Raw genomic sequence first — 18,345 nt, 5'->3', positions numbered from 1 at the left:
CATAAAAATAAATAGAGATGAAATAGATAAATATAAATATAGTGAGAAAATGATTTACGGCATTTTAAGTGACGTATAAAATGAATTAGTTTTTACAGTACTTATAAATGTCGTATAACAGGTTTTAGTTATTACGATACTTAAAGTACCATAATTGGCTTTCATGGCCAGAGTTTTACGGTACTTAAAGTACCGTAATATTACTTAAGTTACTACGGCATTTAAAATACCATATAAAATGATATGTATTACGGTAGTAAGACTTCCATGAAGGTCATTTTAGTTTAAAAAAAAACAAAAAATGAGGAAACATGATGTAGACGAAGAAAGCAAAAGTATGGGTTTTTTTTCCAATTAAGCTTAAATTAAGAGAAAACTACAAAAAAACACCCTAAAATCGACTATCTATGCAACTTACTCACCTCAATCTTTTCTCACTTTTTTCCCAAACAACCTTTCCTCGCAAATAAACCCCCCAACCCAAAAATAGCATGAAATAAGACTAAACTAGTCTTGTTTGTTTTCACACAGCCTTCTCTCTCATACTTTCACATGTCCTTCGGCACTACAAACATGTTCTTCGGCATTCTGAATGTGTGCTCCGGCAATGCAGGTCTGAGCCGCAGCGCTCCGGCATTATGAGAACTCGCTTCGGTAGTGCAAAGACGTACTCCAGCAATGAAGTCTCTAGAGCCGCAACGCTCCGGCAATGGAGGACCGCGCTCCGGCAGTATAAACAAGAGCTCCGGCATTCTGAATATGCGCTCTGACAATGCAGGTCTGAGCCACAACACTCAGTCATTATGAGAACGCGCTTTGACAGTGCAAAGACGTGCTCCGGCAGTGCAAAGACGCGCTCCGGCAGTACGCTACTTGGGACTCGTGAATTTATTTGGTTTGTACGGGAAGGGCATTTTTGTCCAAAAAATAAAAACTTTTTACCTCGGGGTTTTTGCGAAGAAATGTTGTTTTGCGAAAAAAAGTGAGATAAAAGATTGGGGTGGGTAAGCTGCATAGATAGTCCATTTTAGAGTGTTTTTTGTAACTTTCTTTTAAATTAAGATATATTTGTGATAATTTTTCAAAAAAAACTATTCTTTAGATTTTTCGAAAGACAACAAATATTTTTATATAAAAAAATTATCTTATACGGCATCTTTTTACATTAATTGGGAACTTATTAATGTAAAAATATTCACACATGATGGCATCATATAACTTTTTTTTATGTGAAAATATTTTCTAAAAAACATTTCAACTCGAACGAAACGTGGAAAAAAAAAAAAAAAGTGCTCTCTTTTGAACGAAGAAAACAAGACAATTCTTTACAAAAATATTTTAAAAAACGGATCGTCTGAGAGCATCAGCCCTCCACTGTATCAACAGGTTATAGTGATTTGAATAGCCCAAAGTGGCAATCTTAGTTGAAAATGTAAAAAGAAAAAAAAAATAAGAAGAAGAAGAAGAAAACCTGCATGGGGCATCTTCCCTTTACCTACTATATTTAATTATTTAAAAGGAAAATTGTAGATACCCCATTTGTAGTTTTTAAGCATATTTTTTCTAATGGGTGCGGTTCGCATAGAGTCGAGGCTTTAAATAGTATCGAGAATTGTGGTTTGAACATTGAAAGGATTTGTGATAGTTTAAAAAATATTTTCATCTCTAATTATAAAATTGAATGCTTTAAAATTAGTGTAGATAAAACAGATCTATGAAAACTTGAAAATCTTGAAAATTGACGGTCGAAAATGCATTATAAGATCACTATTTTCAAAACAGAAAATCCATTTTTTTTGCTCATGTCCATGCATCTTGATGTTGAGATTATCAATTTGAAGATATTCGGACATCAAAACAACATCTTCTAGTGAATTTTTTAATGTAGGCTCTAAACAATCAGTTTAGAGCCTCGGCTTTATATAAACTTTTTCCTTTTCTAATACTTTTTTACAACACTATTAAACCCGATAATATTTTTCTTTGCAACCACCCCGCTAAGTAAAAAAATTATTATTTTTAGATAAAAATATCTCTCATTTTCACCTATGTTTCCAAAACATGATACCTAATATGTCTCAGTGGACACAAAAATGAGACGGTCCACTGCAAAAATGCATTGGACCAACACAAGTTGAATATAGACATGGTCCAACACAAAAAATATGACGAACCGGCTCTATACAAGTTGCGTCGGTCCGACCTATTTTGTGCGTTACCAGCTTAGTGAGTACAGCAAACGTGGCCAAAAAAAGGATATATTAACCTTAAAAAATGAACTTTTGTATTTGGGGGAGGTTTTTGATAGCAGGTGCATGCATGTAAAGTACAAGATGTTGGAAATTTACAATTTTTCCTTATTTAAATCATACATATAATAGAAGGGGAATAATGCATTTCAGAGTAATAAGGCTAATTCTTGGTCTTGAGCAGGAATTTGTTTAGTTACAAAATCCGATTCTGATCATCAATTCCTAAGAATAAAGATTTTTAGAGATATGGAGAAAAAGATGGAATATCATGCACTTTAGCATAAAAAAGTCACAATCGCCTCAAGTCACTAAATGTGAAATTAATTAATTAATGAGATGTCATTGTTGCACAATATTGAAGAAAAAATTTATTTGAACTTTATGTTGCCAATGGTGCATCTCCTGCTATTAATTTCACATCTATTGAAGTAAGTGGGGTAAAGATTTACATTGGTTGTCTACCTAATACAATTCACCTCCTTTATTTCGGCTTGGGACGAGTTAAAAGAAAGTTTAATGTCCTCACACTTATAAAACTATATTTTTTTATTTTATAGTGCAAATAAAGTTCAATTTTGATTTTCTTTTCTTTTTCTTTTTTATGATGAGTTTAGTCTATGCGTTAAAGAGCTTACATTGTTAAATACTCAAAATTGAGATCCTAAAAGTCCTGATGAAATAAATGGACCGTATACTTTTTAGAGAGGGAGTATAAAATCTTTTGACTTATAAATACTTACCTTTCATTTGGACTGTTGATGTGTTCGAAGTGCTGGATTCCCATCATGTTTACCCACTTAATTAAACTGTTCATTTTAGGGTTGGATGTGATATTTCAAGGGCGCTATAATTGATATATTGCTTCTAGGAGATGTTCATTTGAGACTTCTAGCGAAGGACGATGGTGTTTGACCGTGATACATAATTTTTTATGATATCCTCTCATTGACCAAGCTAAGAAGAGTACACTAAGCCCCAATATTCCTTTCTTCTGATTTTTTTTTTTTTTTTTTTTGTACGTTTAGACTTTTAAGTATGGGAGACAAAAAAAAGTATAAAAATGGGGAATTTCAATCACACTTTATCCCTTATTTTATAGGATAATGTTTATATAGAGCCGAGGCTCTGAACAATCAAATTAAAGCATACCTCAAATATTTCACTAGAAGAGGTGGTTTTGATGTTCAAATATGTTCAAATTGATCATCTCGAAATCAAGATGCATGGATATGAAAAAAAATAGATTTCAAGTTTTGAAAATAGTGTATCTTATAATGTATCTACATTATTTTTTAAGCTTCAAATTTTATAATTAAAAATGAAAATATATTTAAGGCTATCACAAAGACTTCAAGTATTGAAACCACATTTCTAGATACCATTTGAAGGCACGCTTTACTTTGATTGTTTAGAGCCTCGGCTCTATACAAACCACACCCTATTTTGTATTGGAAAATTGTTTGTGAGTCTAGGCAGCATCAATTTATTCTGCGGCCCAAAATCTACATCATTTAGCATCCATGTAGATATGAGTCCCCTCTTTAAAAAAAAAATTGAGATGGGTTTTGAACCCCAATTGCCTTTCTTTCCATTTCAAATAAAACCAAGAATGCTTTGAAATAGATCACATAAATGTACGGGGTCCAACCCCTCCTACCTCCAAATCAGATGATGAAAATTTTCAAAGGTACACTTGGATATATTTCTTGAATGCAATCTCAAATGTTCAATTTCTTTCAGTCAAAGATGACTCAAAATCTGCTATTTATTACCCATAAGAATAAAAGTATAATGTGTGCGTCATGATTTTGAATACATGGAGTTCATACAGTTAAGAAGCATCAAGACATGAGAACCAGATAAACAATAGAATTGTCAACACGACAAAGCAAGCACAGAGAAGATTTGACATAAGTTAAATTATCTCATTCCAGCTCTAGTTTTTGCATTAGTGTGAGAAAACTAAACAACCATACTTTGTGGTGCTAAAAATTTTTAGTAAACTTACCAGAACTCGATTGATTGAACACCGTTTCTTATTGGTAGAGGCATGGACAAATTTCATAGCCACACTCGTAGATGGATTGTGCACATATGCTATCGTCGGCAATATCTGCCAACAGAGCAATCTTACATGCTAAATTTGACTCTCATGAACATGCACACGATGCAAAAAGTCCAGCAAAATTAATGAATGAATTACAGGTACAACATCTAGCAAAAGCAATTTCAACAAGTGGGTTAAATGTTACAGCACCCCATCCAGCTAACTAGAGGTAGTTGCACATAATAGGTAAGATCACAAAAACACAGAAAAAAGGTGGGTGCAGGAACTAGCCCCCCCATTTAATAATGTCAATATCGCTGCTAGCCTTCCTACAAGCTCCAAGCAAGATGATCATGTACTAACATCAATTGTTGCAGCTGGTGTGGTGTCAGTTGCAATTCTGTTCTATCCTGACATTGCCACATGTGAATCCAGCCAGGAAGAATGATTTTGACATTAATTAAATTAAATGTAAGGAAAATCCTGTCCATCAAGACCATCAAATCCTTCAAAATAATATACATATAAAATAGGGAAATTTCCTATAGTCCTTCCGTTTTTGTTTCAAACGGCCTAAAAAAACCCTTAAAGATTTCACCGTACCCTCTCATCTCTTATCTCCTTCTTTTATTGACTTTTGATCATAAAAAGTAGCCCAACAAATCTTTTTATACCATTTCAACCCAAAAACTTTTGTAATGAGTGAAAAGGGTAAACGAGGATTAAAAAAGGTTTTGAGATGAAATGGTATAAAAAGATTTGTTTGAGTTAATTTTTATGTTAAAAAATTAATAAAATAGAGATATAAGAGATGAGGGGGTACTGTGAAATCCTTAAAGATTTCTTCATGATGCTTGAAAGAAAAACAAAAAGAGGGTCTACCATGAAATAATATGAGGAATTAAAGTTCTATACCAAATTTTTTCTATAAAATAATGCACAATTATGTCATATAAAAACTACTGCATAGCAGATAAGCTTCCATATCCAAATTCAATTTCAGGAATCCTAAAACAGAACTTGTTGGTTAAACCTGAGATGACCTTTCCAAGGAATAAAAATCTAACCGGTCGAAATGCATCCAACATATTGTAAAATGGGAAAACCTGATCTTATTAACTTCAAGGCATCACATTTGGCACAAATACATAGACATAACTTCTTTTCCAGAATGATAAGTGCATGAGAATGAGTGTGAATGCATGTTTGTGTAGAAATTGAGTTTTTCAGAAAGCCTGCAAAGAGGGGGATGTACCATGTTAACCTTTAGGTTCTTTGATAATTATTTAATATCCAAAAATTACAAAAAACATAGCCCTGTATTTGATATATTGGACACACTGGAGGTTTATGATTTTCAGTTGGAAGGAAATAACGGAAACATCTGAATGATATTAATACCACTTTATAACCTAAACATCAATTCAATCAACATTTTTTCTTCTATAATGAATCGTGGGTTGTAGAATGTAGATTGTGGCTACTTAAAGGAATAGGCAACATGAAAGCAAACCACAATAATGCTGCCATTCTAAAACATTGCTCCAAAGTCTTATTCATAATGATCTATTACATGGTGGACACCCCCACCAGCAAATAGGCCATTATATCTGCACATGAATGTGTTACTATCAACATCTGCTGACCACTTTAGAACAATTTGTTGGACTCCAAACACATTGTTTGACAACTCATGCTCATGAACACGCATGTAACAGGCAAACTCATCGAGTGCTATTCTCTAACCTGATACTCAAGAGGCTCTTTAAGTGCCCACAACCCCCTCTCACTCCTCTCATTTAGCTTAATCCCAGTAAAAGTACTCATTATAAAGTGTGAGAGAGGGAGAGAGAGGCATCGCCTACTATACACATGTGATGCTCATTATGGATCACCATAAGTCATGAATCACGGTGGAAATTGCAAAATGTTGCGCCATTATCAATTATCAACAAAGAAGTGCAAACAAATGGGCATATCAGATAGAAGACACAATCATTCACAGTACAACAATATGGGGATATGTATTGATTTTTCAAGTTATTTTCAACATAAGAAGTACATTGATTTTTTTAGTAAAGACCAACAGTTAACCATAAATAAAAAATACATAAATAAAAAAATACATAAATAAAAAAATAGAAAACTGGGAGACTCAGGCGATTCGGATTCAGGGGTTTTTGGGCCCAGAATTGCCAGCCTTACGGTTCCAATGCAACTCAGCCAATTCCAAGTGAGGCCAGTGATTCTTGAATCATTGTCAAAAACCATTACATCCCTCCCTCACATTAACTCATATCACAGTTCCCCAATTAAATCCAACATGGAACTAACAGCTTTGTGCAGTATAAAACTCCTAATGCACTCAATTAAAGAACAGTCGAGAACTACCAAGCATATTCCATTGCATAAGGAACAATATATGGCCTTAAGTGTAAGAAACTTTAAATGTTGCCACCAAAAATGGGGAGCTCATTTACTAAGTCTTCAATTGAGATTTGAAGGGAGCCTTATCCCTTTTTTCTCCTAGCTAAAGAGAGTTTGTTAGAGAAAGTTGGACTGTAGATGGTTTGGTAGGCCAACTTATAATTTTACTCTAGAAGGACATAAAAGCATGAAAGAACAAATCACTTTGAATTATATAGTGATGCATAACTCATAAAGAAAATAGACTACCTGAAAGAAAACAGAACTTTGGATTTATGATAAGGAAAGATGGTTAGGTTTTTTAATTCAATTGCACTATTCAACAACTCTGCTTCTGTTTCAATTCAATCAAAATATTTTGCAAAATTATGTGACTTGTTATACATTTGCTTAGTTCATAACATTGTAGTTCCTACAAGATGTTAAAATATTTGCACACAATAATTACTTGATTAAGAACACCCAGGCTATGCAAAAATATATCACAGATAATAAAATAATTAGAAGTATAATGATAAGCTGAATTTCCACTAAAAAGACCTGAACTTTATAATAGAACAACATATTCATAATTGGTCAAAATCAAAATAAGACTAACCTGTCTCCTAAATTTTCATTGTTAAAATTTGACTCAGTAGCCATAAACCACTGCAACTGAAGTTAATCTGAAGCAATGAAACGCTTTGAATGCATAATCCAAGTAATAGCATGAAACAAATGGCCCTAAGACAAACCCCATTTAACAAAATGTTTTACTTACTCCTATATTGAAGCCATGATAATAATCATGTCATACAGAATTGAACACTTTAAATAGGTCACTACTGTTTCTCAATAGACTCAAATGTCAAAACCAACCACAAAGCTGCAATTCTTTTCATAAAAGAGAAGGATATAGTGAAACTAGAGACTATCAAAATCAGTTTTTGAGTAAAATGGAAACAAAATGACAAACTAATTAATCACTAAATCTTTCACAAATATACATGTCTGCCAATATAAAAACCAATAGAATTACTTCAATGAAGATATAATCGCTCTCCTTGTCCAATATTCCTTGGAAATGAAAATTATTTATGGACAAAATTTGAAAACAAATGAAAGAGAAAATCAAAGAATTAAAACGGAGAATTAGGGAAAATTTTAACTCAGTACCATAAACCACTGCAACTGAAGTTAATCTGAAGCAATGAAAGGCTTTGAATGCATAATCCAACCAATAGCAAGAAACAAATGGCCCTGAGACGAACCCCATTTAACAAAATGTTTTACTTACTCCTATTGAAGCCAAGATAATAATCGTGTCATACAAAATTGAAACACTTTAATTAGTTCACTATTGTTCCTCAATAGACTCAAATGTCGAAACCAACCACAAAGCTGCAATTTCTTTTCATAAAAGAGAAGGATATGATGAAACTAGAGACTTGGAAATGAAAATTACTTATGGACAAAATTTGAAAACAAATGAAAGAGAAAATCTAAGAATTAAAACTGAGAATCAGAGAAAATCTTGACTCAATAGCCATAAACCACTGCAACTGAAGTTAATCTGAAGCAATAAAAGGCTTTGAATGCATAATCCAAGTAATAGCATGAAACAAATGGCCCTCAGACAAACCCCATTTAACAAAATGTTTTACTTACTCCTATTGAAGCCAAGATAATAATCATGTCATACAAAATTGTGACACTTTAATTAGTTCACTATTGTTCCTCAATAGACTCAAATGTCAAAACCAACCACAAAGCTGCAATTTCTTTTCATAAAAGAGAAGGATATGATGAAACTAGAGACTAGGTTCAGCTCATATATCAAAATCAGTTTTTGAGTAAAATGGAAAGAAAATGACAAACTAATTAATCACTAAATCTTTCACAAATATACATGTCTGCCAATATAAAAACCAATAGAATTCCAAGGAATTCTATTGGCTTTTATATTTGTGGCAGAGTCGTCCCTAAAGAGCATCGTGGCAGAGTCGTCCCTAAAAATTTGTCCAAAATCAGCTGCTCCTGGGTTGCCTAGAGAGTGACTATTAGCTGAGTCTAATGGTGCAGGGGCCAGGAGCCAGAAACATGCAACCTTAAAATGGTATCTACGTATAGCTTTAGAGATGCAAGTGCCAATTTAGGGCGAAATCCGATCAAAAGGGAGGCTTGAATTATTTCCAACTTGATGTCCAAGAGGTTAGGAGGGCCTTAATATTGTCTTTCATACTGCCTGAGTGATATTCTTGAACCTCAAAATTTACTAGTTATGCTCTGATAACTCTGAATTGAGTATATTTTCTATTCAGAGAAGAAGCGTATAAATAGACAAGGGTGTACATAGAATCCCAAAGAAGAAGGGAATTCAAATAAAATAGTTACAACAACTTTGACAAAGTCATGGATAGCCTTTCTCGGATGACTTGACAAAGTCAATATTTAGTTGTAATACTCCCCCTCAAGTTGGAGTGTGAGGGTCGAAAACACCCAACTTGCTCCAAAGATATAGATATTGCTCTTTGCCAAGAGGTTTAGTGAAAATGTCCATGCGTTGATTGTTGGTGCAGAGATAACGAGTTTGGATGATACCTCCTTGTAATTTCTCTCTAACAACATGACAATCCAGTTCGATGTGCTTGGATGTAACAGGTGGTGACAACTAAATATTGACTTTGTCAAGTCATCTGCGAAAGGCTATTCATGACTTTCTCAAAGTTGTTGTAACTATTTTATTGAATTCCCTTCTTCTATGGGATTCTATTCTGGGCATAGAAGTCACCTGATCTAAGGAAGGCATCTTTTTATCTCAAAGAAAATACATCCTTGACATTCTAGCCGAATCCGGCCTTCTTGGAGCCAAACCAACTGCATTTCCCATGGAACAAAACCTGAAGCTTAACTCCGATGATGGCATTCTCCTTCCAGATCCAGGCTCCTATTGACGTTTAGTTGGAAGGCTTATTTACCTCCATTGTCAGAACGAATAGTTTTGACAATGGGTGACAACAGTGGGTGGAAGAGAGCAGCAAAGAACAGGGAGAGAAAGAGTTGTTGTTGGGTTTTTTGTTTGTAGAGAGAGAAAGTGGGAGGTAGCAAAGGGGGTAGTAGGTTGCAGGTGGGTGGACGGCTAAGAGAGGGCTGGCAGAGATGGGGGCTGGATTGCCGCTGATGGTGGATGTGAAAATGGGGATGGCAGGGAGGAGGAAGGGGCGGAGATGGCACAAGATTAGGGAGTTGGTGCTGATGGTTGAGATGGCACAGGATTAGGAATCAGGGAGGGATAGAGCCAGCAGGGCATTCCACTGATCTCTATGTGCTCGATATCACAAGTGCCAAATCTCAGTGGCACAGGGTGGTGGTTCAAGGGCCAAGTCAGGGACCACGTTATGGCCACGCAATGGTTCTTGTATTTCAGCGGTACGATGTGGCTGTCAGTGGGAATGACGGCAGACGGCTGTTGTCTGATGCATGGGTTTTAGATACGACCCAAAAACCATACCAATGGCAGAGGCTCAACCCAGAAGGAGATAGACCTTTTGCTAGAATGTATGCAACGGCACAATGGGTTGCGAGTTGTTGGAGCTTGCGGTAGAGCTCCGAGACCACGGTCAGTGGGATCTGAGACTTTCCATTGACGTTTGGGCAATGGATCAGGGATGAGGTGAGGGTCTGCACTGTCGCAGTAGTAGAAGACAACTCTCTCTCTATAGAGAGCCCATATATGATGGCAGAGTGTAGCGATCAAGTTTGATGATGGGCTACGATCAAGAGGCAGGAGGTCTCATGAGGTATAAGGGATCTATTCCAGTGAGGGGAGAAGAAGAACGAGGGGAATGGGGATCAGATTGATGCTATCTTGGTAGTTGTAGAGAGTAATCAACATGGGGTTGGTTTCAACGTCAATGTTAGAGAGAGCAGTAGGTCTCAGAGAACCTGCTCTGATACAATGATAACTCTGAATTGAGTATATTTTCTATCCAGAGAAGAAGCGTATAAATAGACAAGGGTGTACATAGAATCCCATAGAAGAAGGGAATTCAAATACAATAATTACAACAACTTTGACATAGTCATGAATAGCCTTTCTTGGATGACTTGACAAAGTCAATATTTAGTTGTAATATGCTCCATCCATATGACCCACTGGGCTGCAAAAATGGAAGAGTGTCATGGGAACAGCCCTGAGGTGAATAAAGGGATGGACAAACGGACTTGAAATAGGTGCTGGATTGACTCTAGGAGAACCTTACATGCATCAAACAAGTCTAGCATGAAAGCTCACACCAGGATAGATATAGGGCAACGCGTGAACAGGTGATTAACTGTCTCCATGCTGGTTTTACACATCACACACCTATTTGGGAGGCTTACACCCCTAGGCTGTATATTGTCGACTGTAAGTGCTTACACCCCTAGGCTGCATATTGTCAATTGTAAGTGCTTTATTGCAAATCACAGCCTAGGGGTGTAAGCCTCCCAAACAGGTGGGTGATGTGTAAAACCAGTATGGAGATAGTTAATCACCTGCTCACACATTGCCCTATAGCTATCCTGGCATGAGCTTTCGTTCTAGACCTGTTTGATGCATGTAGGGTTCTCCCAGAGTCAATCCAACAACTATTTCAAGTCTGTTTGTCCAACCCTTTATTCACCTCATGGTTGTTCCCATGACACTCTTCCATTTCTGCAGTCGAATGGGTCATATAGATGGAGCGCAACTGGTAAATTTTGAAGTTCAGGAATCTCACTCAGCCAGCATGAAAGACAATATTGAGGCCCTCCTAACCTCTTGGACATCTTGGAAATAATTCAAGCCTCCCTTTTGATTGGATTTCACCCTAAATTGGCACTCGCATCTCTAAGGCTATACGTAGATACCATTTTAAGGTTGCATGTTTCTGGCTCCTGGCCCCTGCACCATTAGACTCAGCTAATAGTCACTCTCTGGGCAACCCAGGAGCAGTTGATTTTGGACAAATCTTTAGGGACGACTCTGCCATGATGCTACCGACCTGTAAGAGCACAATGGGTATTACTTCATCAATCGAAGCCAACACAAGAGCTCTCCTAGAAGGCTTGAAACTCTTTGACAGTGGCTGGGGATCCACCATGATCGTTGAAGGGGATTACAAGAACTTTATCAATTGGTCAAAGAAAGTTTTTGTGTGCCCTTGGAGACTAGAACAGATGTTTGACCAAATTTCAGAGATTAGTGGGTCCATCATTCTCGCATACTTGGAGGGAGTCCAGTCAGGCAGCAGACACCTTAGCCAGGGATGAAGCCCTCTGTAATCCAGAGTTCCATTTTTAAAAGGGTATGCCCTCACTTTCTTTTCTTCTTTTCCTTGTACATTTCTTTAAACATTGTTGTCCCCAATTTTACCTGTATCTGAACATAATTATGATGTTCTTGTACCCAGCAAATGTATGTGCTTCCCTATTAACATATAAATTATCAATTTCCTTAAAAAAAGTAAAGAATATTAATGATGCATGTACTCCTTGAAGGTTGATCGCATGTAGTTAGATGTCAATGTTAAGAAAATTCCAGTGTGTGTCCACGCAAGAGAGAGAGAGATTTCTTCATCTTCCCATTTTCTTTATCAGATGGTATGGCAAGTATAAATAATTTTGTGCACTTAATAGGAACTAGTGGCTTCTCTCCACCTAACCGTTCACTATATGTTGGGATTTGGAATAATGACAGAAGACTAGAATCAAACCACACAAAGCTTTGCATGCAGTGAACAGCGAATAAGAAATGCCTTCTCGGCAGCAATCCTCAATGGCCATCAAAAGATTGCCCAAAGACAACTGAAAGAACTTCATTTACCTTCCACATCTTGCTATCACTACATTAAGACTCTGATATATACATTTCTGATTGCATGATGTAGAAATCTACTTCTCAGCTACACGGGCAATTCCTTCATGAGAGCCTCCAATAAGCCTCTTCTCAAATTCTTCCATTCCCACCTCTGCAGCTTCTCATTCCCCATCATCCTCGAGTAATCATTTTGTTTCAAGTTTATTGAAAAGAAAGAACAGTTTTTTCTTCATGAATCCCACGAAAAGATTCGAAGAAATTACATATAACATAAGAACCATATCAAAAAAATTTAGATAGCCAACACCATAGGTTGAGCTTTAGTTCAAGGTCAATGTATGTTCTTTTTCACAAGGTTATATCCACTGTTAACACTCAAATGTATTCCATTTCTCATGCTAGTGCCCAGTAGTATGGATATCTTCTCGTTCCCAAGGTTTTGAGTTCATGCACAAGCACATGTGCACATGTGCGCGTGCAGACACTTGTCTGTATGATGTATGTTTCTATGTACTTATGTGTGTATGCACGTGTATACATATGTCTGCCTGTATCAGTCCACTGGGGCACATCATAATGAACCAGTTCACAGTCCACAATCCCCAATCAAAATGGACCTGGTCATCAGAAGAACAGAACAGACATCCTTGTTTTCAAGTGAGCAAGCCTAAAACCTTGGGATCGAGGCTCTTGTGCCCCAAGTACTAAGCCATGAGCCAGAACCCTCGAGAATACAATCATTAGCCACAAATTTTCAATAATTCAAATCAGCTTTCACTTGGTTAGACAAAAAAATATTTCCCCCAACTAACCATATAACTTGGATGAGTGAAGGCTACCAACTAGTGATGCATATAAGGCATCATCTGGGATAAGACCTGCCTTTAACATTTCATCATACAACTCAAAAGCCTCATCTGATCTCTCTTCTCTAGATAGACCAGAGATAATAGCAGTATAAGTAACAATATTTGGTAGCAAGCCTTTCCCTTTCATTTCATTGAACAATTTGAGGGCTCTTTCGAGCTTCCGATGCACACAGTGCCCATGTATCAAAGACGTGTATGTATACACATCTGCTGTTATTTCTCTCTCCTCCATCTCTTCTCTCAACTTATTAGCAGCCACCAAATTACCCTTTTTGCTATACCCATCTATCATCACATTGTAAGTAAAGGTATTTGGTTTAAGGCCCTTCACTTCCATCTCCATAAATACCCTCTTGGCTTCGTCCATTTCCCTACACTTACAGTGTATATCTATTAGTGTGGTGAAATTCACTATATTTGGCGAGATGCCCATATTTATCATGGAGCCAAACAGCCTCTTGGCTTCAATGAACCTATTCAATTTGCATAGCCCACTGATAATTGTATTGAATGAAAATGCATCAAGAACAAGACCCTTTCTCTCCATGACTTTTTGTAATTCGAGAGCTTCATCCAACATACCCTTCTTGCAATAACCACACATCATGGTATTGAAAATAACCTCATTTAGATCAATGCCTTTGCTTTGCATCTCTGTGACGATCATGTTAGCTGCCTCCATTTGGCCAAGCTTGCAAAGGCCACTGATCAATGCCCCATATGTATAGACATTGGGGCACAGACCTATTTCCATAAGCTCATCATGCAGAGAGAGAGCACGCTTTATATTCCCAACATTGCAATTCCCACTTATAAGCGATGTATAGGCATGAAGATCACCCACCAAGCCTGCTTCCTTCATCGCTCTAAAGACCCTCTCAGCTTCTTCCAGCTGGCCAAACTTACAGTAACCATTAATAATTGCAGTGTATGTTGTGACATTTGGAGAAATACCTTCTTGTTCTAAGGACTGAAGAATTGTGTATGCCCCCTCGAAATCCCCATTCTTGACATGAGCTTGAATAAAAGAATTATATGTGTAAATGTTGGGTTTTATTCCTTTGTGACTGGATTCTAAGAGGAAAGCTTTAGCACTTTCAATATCACCACTTCGACAAAACCCATCTACAACAATGCTAAGAGAGTGAACAGAAGTCTCAATACCCAATTCAAACATTCGATGAAATAATTCTACGGCAGAACTAGATTCGCCAGAGTTTCTAAGCGCTGATAGATAAGAATTACAGGACCTTCCATCAAGATTGTAGCCATACTTATTCATGTAGTCAAAGGTTTCACGGGCTTCTTTGATCATGTTTTCATTGGAATAGGTTCTGAACAGCATATCAATAACCTTGCCTGCAAGCTCTGGATGTTTGTTGGAGGATTCCTCGACTATACAGTCCATTAAAACATAAAGAGGGTACCTGAGAGCAAGAGATTTGAGAGAAGCCATGGCAGGAGAGAAGTTCCTTTTCTCAACCAACCGGTAGATGAGCGAGCAAGAGGCCCGTGGTTCATGAATCTGAGAAATGGGTTTTCTTTCTTTCTCATAATTATGAATAGGTTCGTGAATCTCATAAATGGGTTTTCCTTCATTTCGATAATTCGATACATGCTCATTAATCCGAGAAGTGGGTTTTCTTTGTTTTTGATGATTAGAAATGGGTTTTGTCTTGGAGGCTGATAGAATCAGGGTTTGTGGCTTTTTGATGGATGTTTTAGCAAAGTTGCTGAAGATTTCAGATAGTTTGGCCATGGCGCTGTACAACTTCTTTCTCTAAAAGCCCAATTTGTTGTTCTTTCAACATGATCGATTACCACCCATTAAATTATCGAATCAAGACTTTCCTATGACGCAAAATGCGCCCAAAATTAAGAAAAAATTTACGACAACTTAATCTATGACATAATGTGCATCCAAAATTAAGCCAAAACTCTATACTGAGAAGGAAACAAATCTATAAAGAATATCGAACAGAGAGAAAAAAAGAGAAACAAATCCTGAGACTCGGGTTTATACAGGGCTGAGATTTACGTACTACATGAAGCAACGAAAGATCTTTTGTTTCTCGTGCCTTTGGCCACAGCCGCACCGAATAAGTTAGGGAGAGAGAAATGTCTCGAGTAATGAAACGAGGGGAAGAGGGGAGTTTTCTAGATAGAGAAAGGAGACACGAGGAAGAAGTGATACAGAGCTACCTAGCCTGAACCCAAGAACCTGCAAGAGAGAGAGGGGAGGGGGACGGGTTTAGGGTTTTCAAAAGACCGGCAACTGGACAGGTAAAGGCGTAAGGTCTCGAAGCGAGAGAGTGAGAGAGAGAGAGAGAGAGGCAACGGAACAGTTAAAGGCGTAAGGTCTCGAAGCGAGAGAGAGAGAGAGAGAGAGAGAGAGAGTACAACCGTTGTTCTCCTCAAGGGTGTTCTCCTCAAGGGTTTACCTATGTAATAGGCTCTGTAAAAAGCATAGGACGTTATGACCAGTGTTCTGGAAATTAACTTGGACCATTTTCCGGCCCGATGTCAGTTACTCGGGCAAGCCCGAGTCAAGGCCTATATTCAAGTTAAATAGTCCATGTATTTTGAACAAAACTGACGATTTTCTCTTTCTTCTTCTTTTTTTTTTTTTTTTAATCATGTGACTCTCTCTCTTACTTTCTCTACCTCTCCCTTACTCTCTCTCTATCTCTCCCCTCCCATTTTTCTCTTTACCTGTTTTTCTCTCTCTTTCTGTCTCTACCTTTCCTCACCATTTCTCTCAGTATTTTTTTTCTGCAAATTTTTTTTCGGCTTAGTAAAAAGTGTGCCGGACTGTATTATAGGCAAATAGGGTTATTGGAATATAATGCGGTCCGGCACAAGGTGTGTCGGACTCCATTATATGAAGATAAAACTTGTTGGAAATTCTTAAGGAGATATAATCTCTAATATAGAGATTATGAATATGAAAAATAATAATTTTTTGAATAAAATATTTAAACCATTAGTGTCAATTATTTTCGGATGGACAACCCATTTTCATCCATCTTTATCTCAAGAGACACGAATGTAGAAATATGTCCCCCGATGCATGGAACAATTTTTCTTGAGATAATGGGCAGATAGGGGAACCGGTGACGAGTAGCGGTGGTATTTCTTTTGGAAAATTGTTTTATACAGGCCGGACCGCCTTTTTACAATATGGGGCCAGAGGAATAAAGTATCCACTTAAAAGATTGACGGTTTAAATGTTTTTTTAATATAATTATTATTTATAGCTTTCAATTTTTTTATATTATTATCATAATCATGACTCCATGTTAAATATTATATATTCTAAAAATTAGGATGAAAATATATTTAAATTTTATATTTATACAAGCCCACATTTCTACAATATGCGGGCTGGCCTCAAAGAAATTGGGTCCATTTTTTTTGGCCTCTTATCTTAAATTCATTATTTCATTCACTCTCTCTCCTGGAGAGAAAGTGAGCGCACAAAAAACCATAGTAACTTGTCGGAAAATGGATAGGACGACCGTAGAAGGGGAGAACAATCACCGGGAAAGGATACACAAACATAAAAGTTGCCGGAAAGTGACTCCTGAAGACCGAGAAGTATGTAAAGTCGACAAAATGGTTGTTGGAAAAGATATTAAGACCGTAGAATGAGAGAACCATAGCCGGAAAAGGAGACAACGAATGTTAAAGCTGCAAGCAAATGAGAAATACAGAATGGGAAAAACTCGTCGGAAAGTGTACAGAGGGACACTAAATTCTCTCTCTAAAACAGATGGTAAGAAAGTGAATGCCGAAGAAACAAGAGAAGTCGCTGGATAATGGAGAGATTGACCGCAGAATAGAGATAGTAAATTAAAGAAGCTTACAAATAATTTTTTATTAAAAAACCATGTGAAAAGTTTACAAACATGACAAAAATGTCGTAAGAAAAAACTAACAGGGAGAGATAGTAAATTAAAGAAGCTTACAAATAAATTTTTATTAAAAAATCAAGTGAAAAAAGAAAAATAAAATAAAAAGAGGAGGCTATAACGATGATAACACAATTAGTTTTAGAAATGCATTAAACTTTGTGCCACCTTCAAGTTTGCGCTTGTTATGCACCCATACTATCTCTTTTGCTCTTGGAATATAAAGCATGAGATTGTTCTTAAATAAATGCCACTTAATTCTCACTTCATTATTCAATGTGGACTAAAACCCACTGTGCTTTCACTCTCAAATTATTAAAAACGTAGGAAAAGCACATTAGAAACATATATTATTTGAAATACTTCATAGAATTTACAAAACTTAAAATACTAATAAGAACATATGTACAAAATGAAAAATGCTAAAACTTATTGTTATGGATGAAGTTTCTATATAAGGCCTAGGATTTATGAAAACAAAATAAAGCCTCACCGCAAATCCTCGTCAAGAAAGCAATTTTGATAATAGAAATTTCCATCATGGATCTAAAATCAATTTCCAATAGCAACAACAATTTTGAAACCCAAATAATAGTACATATATTTTGGATCTACGACCACTTATTTTTTGAGTGAAATAGACAATCAAGGTAATTTGCTGCAATATATAGTATTTTTAGAGCTTAAAATCTTGATTTTTTTTTTTTCACAAACATAATGCTGAGATGATTGATAAAGGTTTTCCTGTACTTGAATTGTAATTTTTTATGAGTTATGAAATGAGGTTTACTTATTTTAATAGCGCTCTAGGGCTAACAGCTATTTTCCTATTGTCATTGGCTTACATAGTGTTTTAATTTTAAAAAATGGATAAATATTTTTGGTTGAATGGTAGTTTGATCCTCGTGATCTCGAAATTTGAGATTTTGAGTAGTTATTTTTGTGAAAAATAAGCTTATGCTTGATGACTAACTCAAAACTAGGCTTAGTTAACAAATTTCAGCCAAGATCACAAGCTTTC

At 36.4% G+C, this 18,345-nt stretch overlaps 1 protein-coding gene and 1 long non-coding RNA gene across 3 annotated transcripts; both read right to left on the bottom strand.

The window, feature by feature from the left end:
- Window positions 1-2,831: 2,831 nt before the first annotated feature.
- Window positions 2,832-15,880, bottom strand: LOC148779934 (uncharacterized). 2 transcript variants are annotated; one of them, XR_016043551.1, is made up of 2 exons: window positions 15,456-15,880; window positions 2,832-4,365 (listed from the first exon to the last, which is right to left on the bottom strand). It is a non-coding gene; the product is annotated as an uncharacterized LOC148779934 (long non-coding RNA). The 2 variants fall into 2 exon arrangements; XR_016043552.1 differs by lacking the exon at window positions 2,832-4,365 and adding an exon at window positions 4,423-4,782.
- LOC18448347 (Pentatricopeptide repeat (PPR-like) superfamily protein) lies at window positions 6,301-15,457 on the bottom strand. Its single transcript, XM_088850699.1, has one exon. It carries the CDS (start codon window positions 15,170-15,172, stop codon window positions 13,352-13,354), a length of 1,821 nt encoding a protein of 606 aa, XP_088706825.1. The 5' UTR covers window positions 15,173-15,457; the 3' UTR covers window positions 6,301-13,351.
- Window positions 15,881-18,345: the final 2,465 nt, after the last annotated feature.

Source organism: Amborella trichopoda, chromosome 11, assembly GCF_054954075.1.
Source record: "Amborella trichopoda isolate Santa Cruz 75 chromosome 11, AtrichopodaSantaCruz75HAP2 v2.0, whole genome shotgun sequence".
Classification (NCBI taxonomy): domain Eukaryota; kingdom Viridiplantae; phylum Streptophyta; class Magnoliopsida; order Amborellales; family Amborellaceae; genus Amborella; species Amborella trichopoda.
Note: the sequence above shows the minus strand (reverse complement) of the source record. Positions and strands in the feature narration are given on the sequence as shown.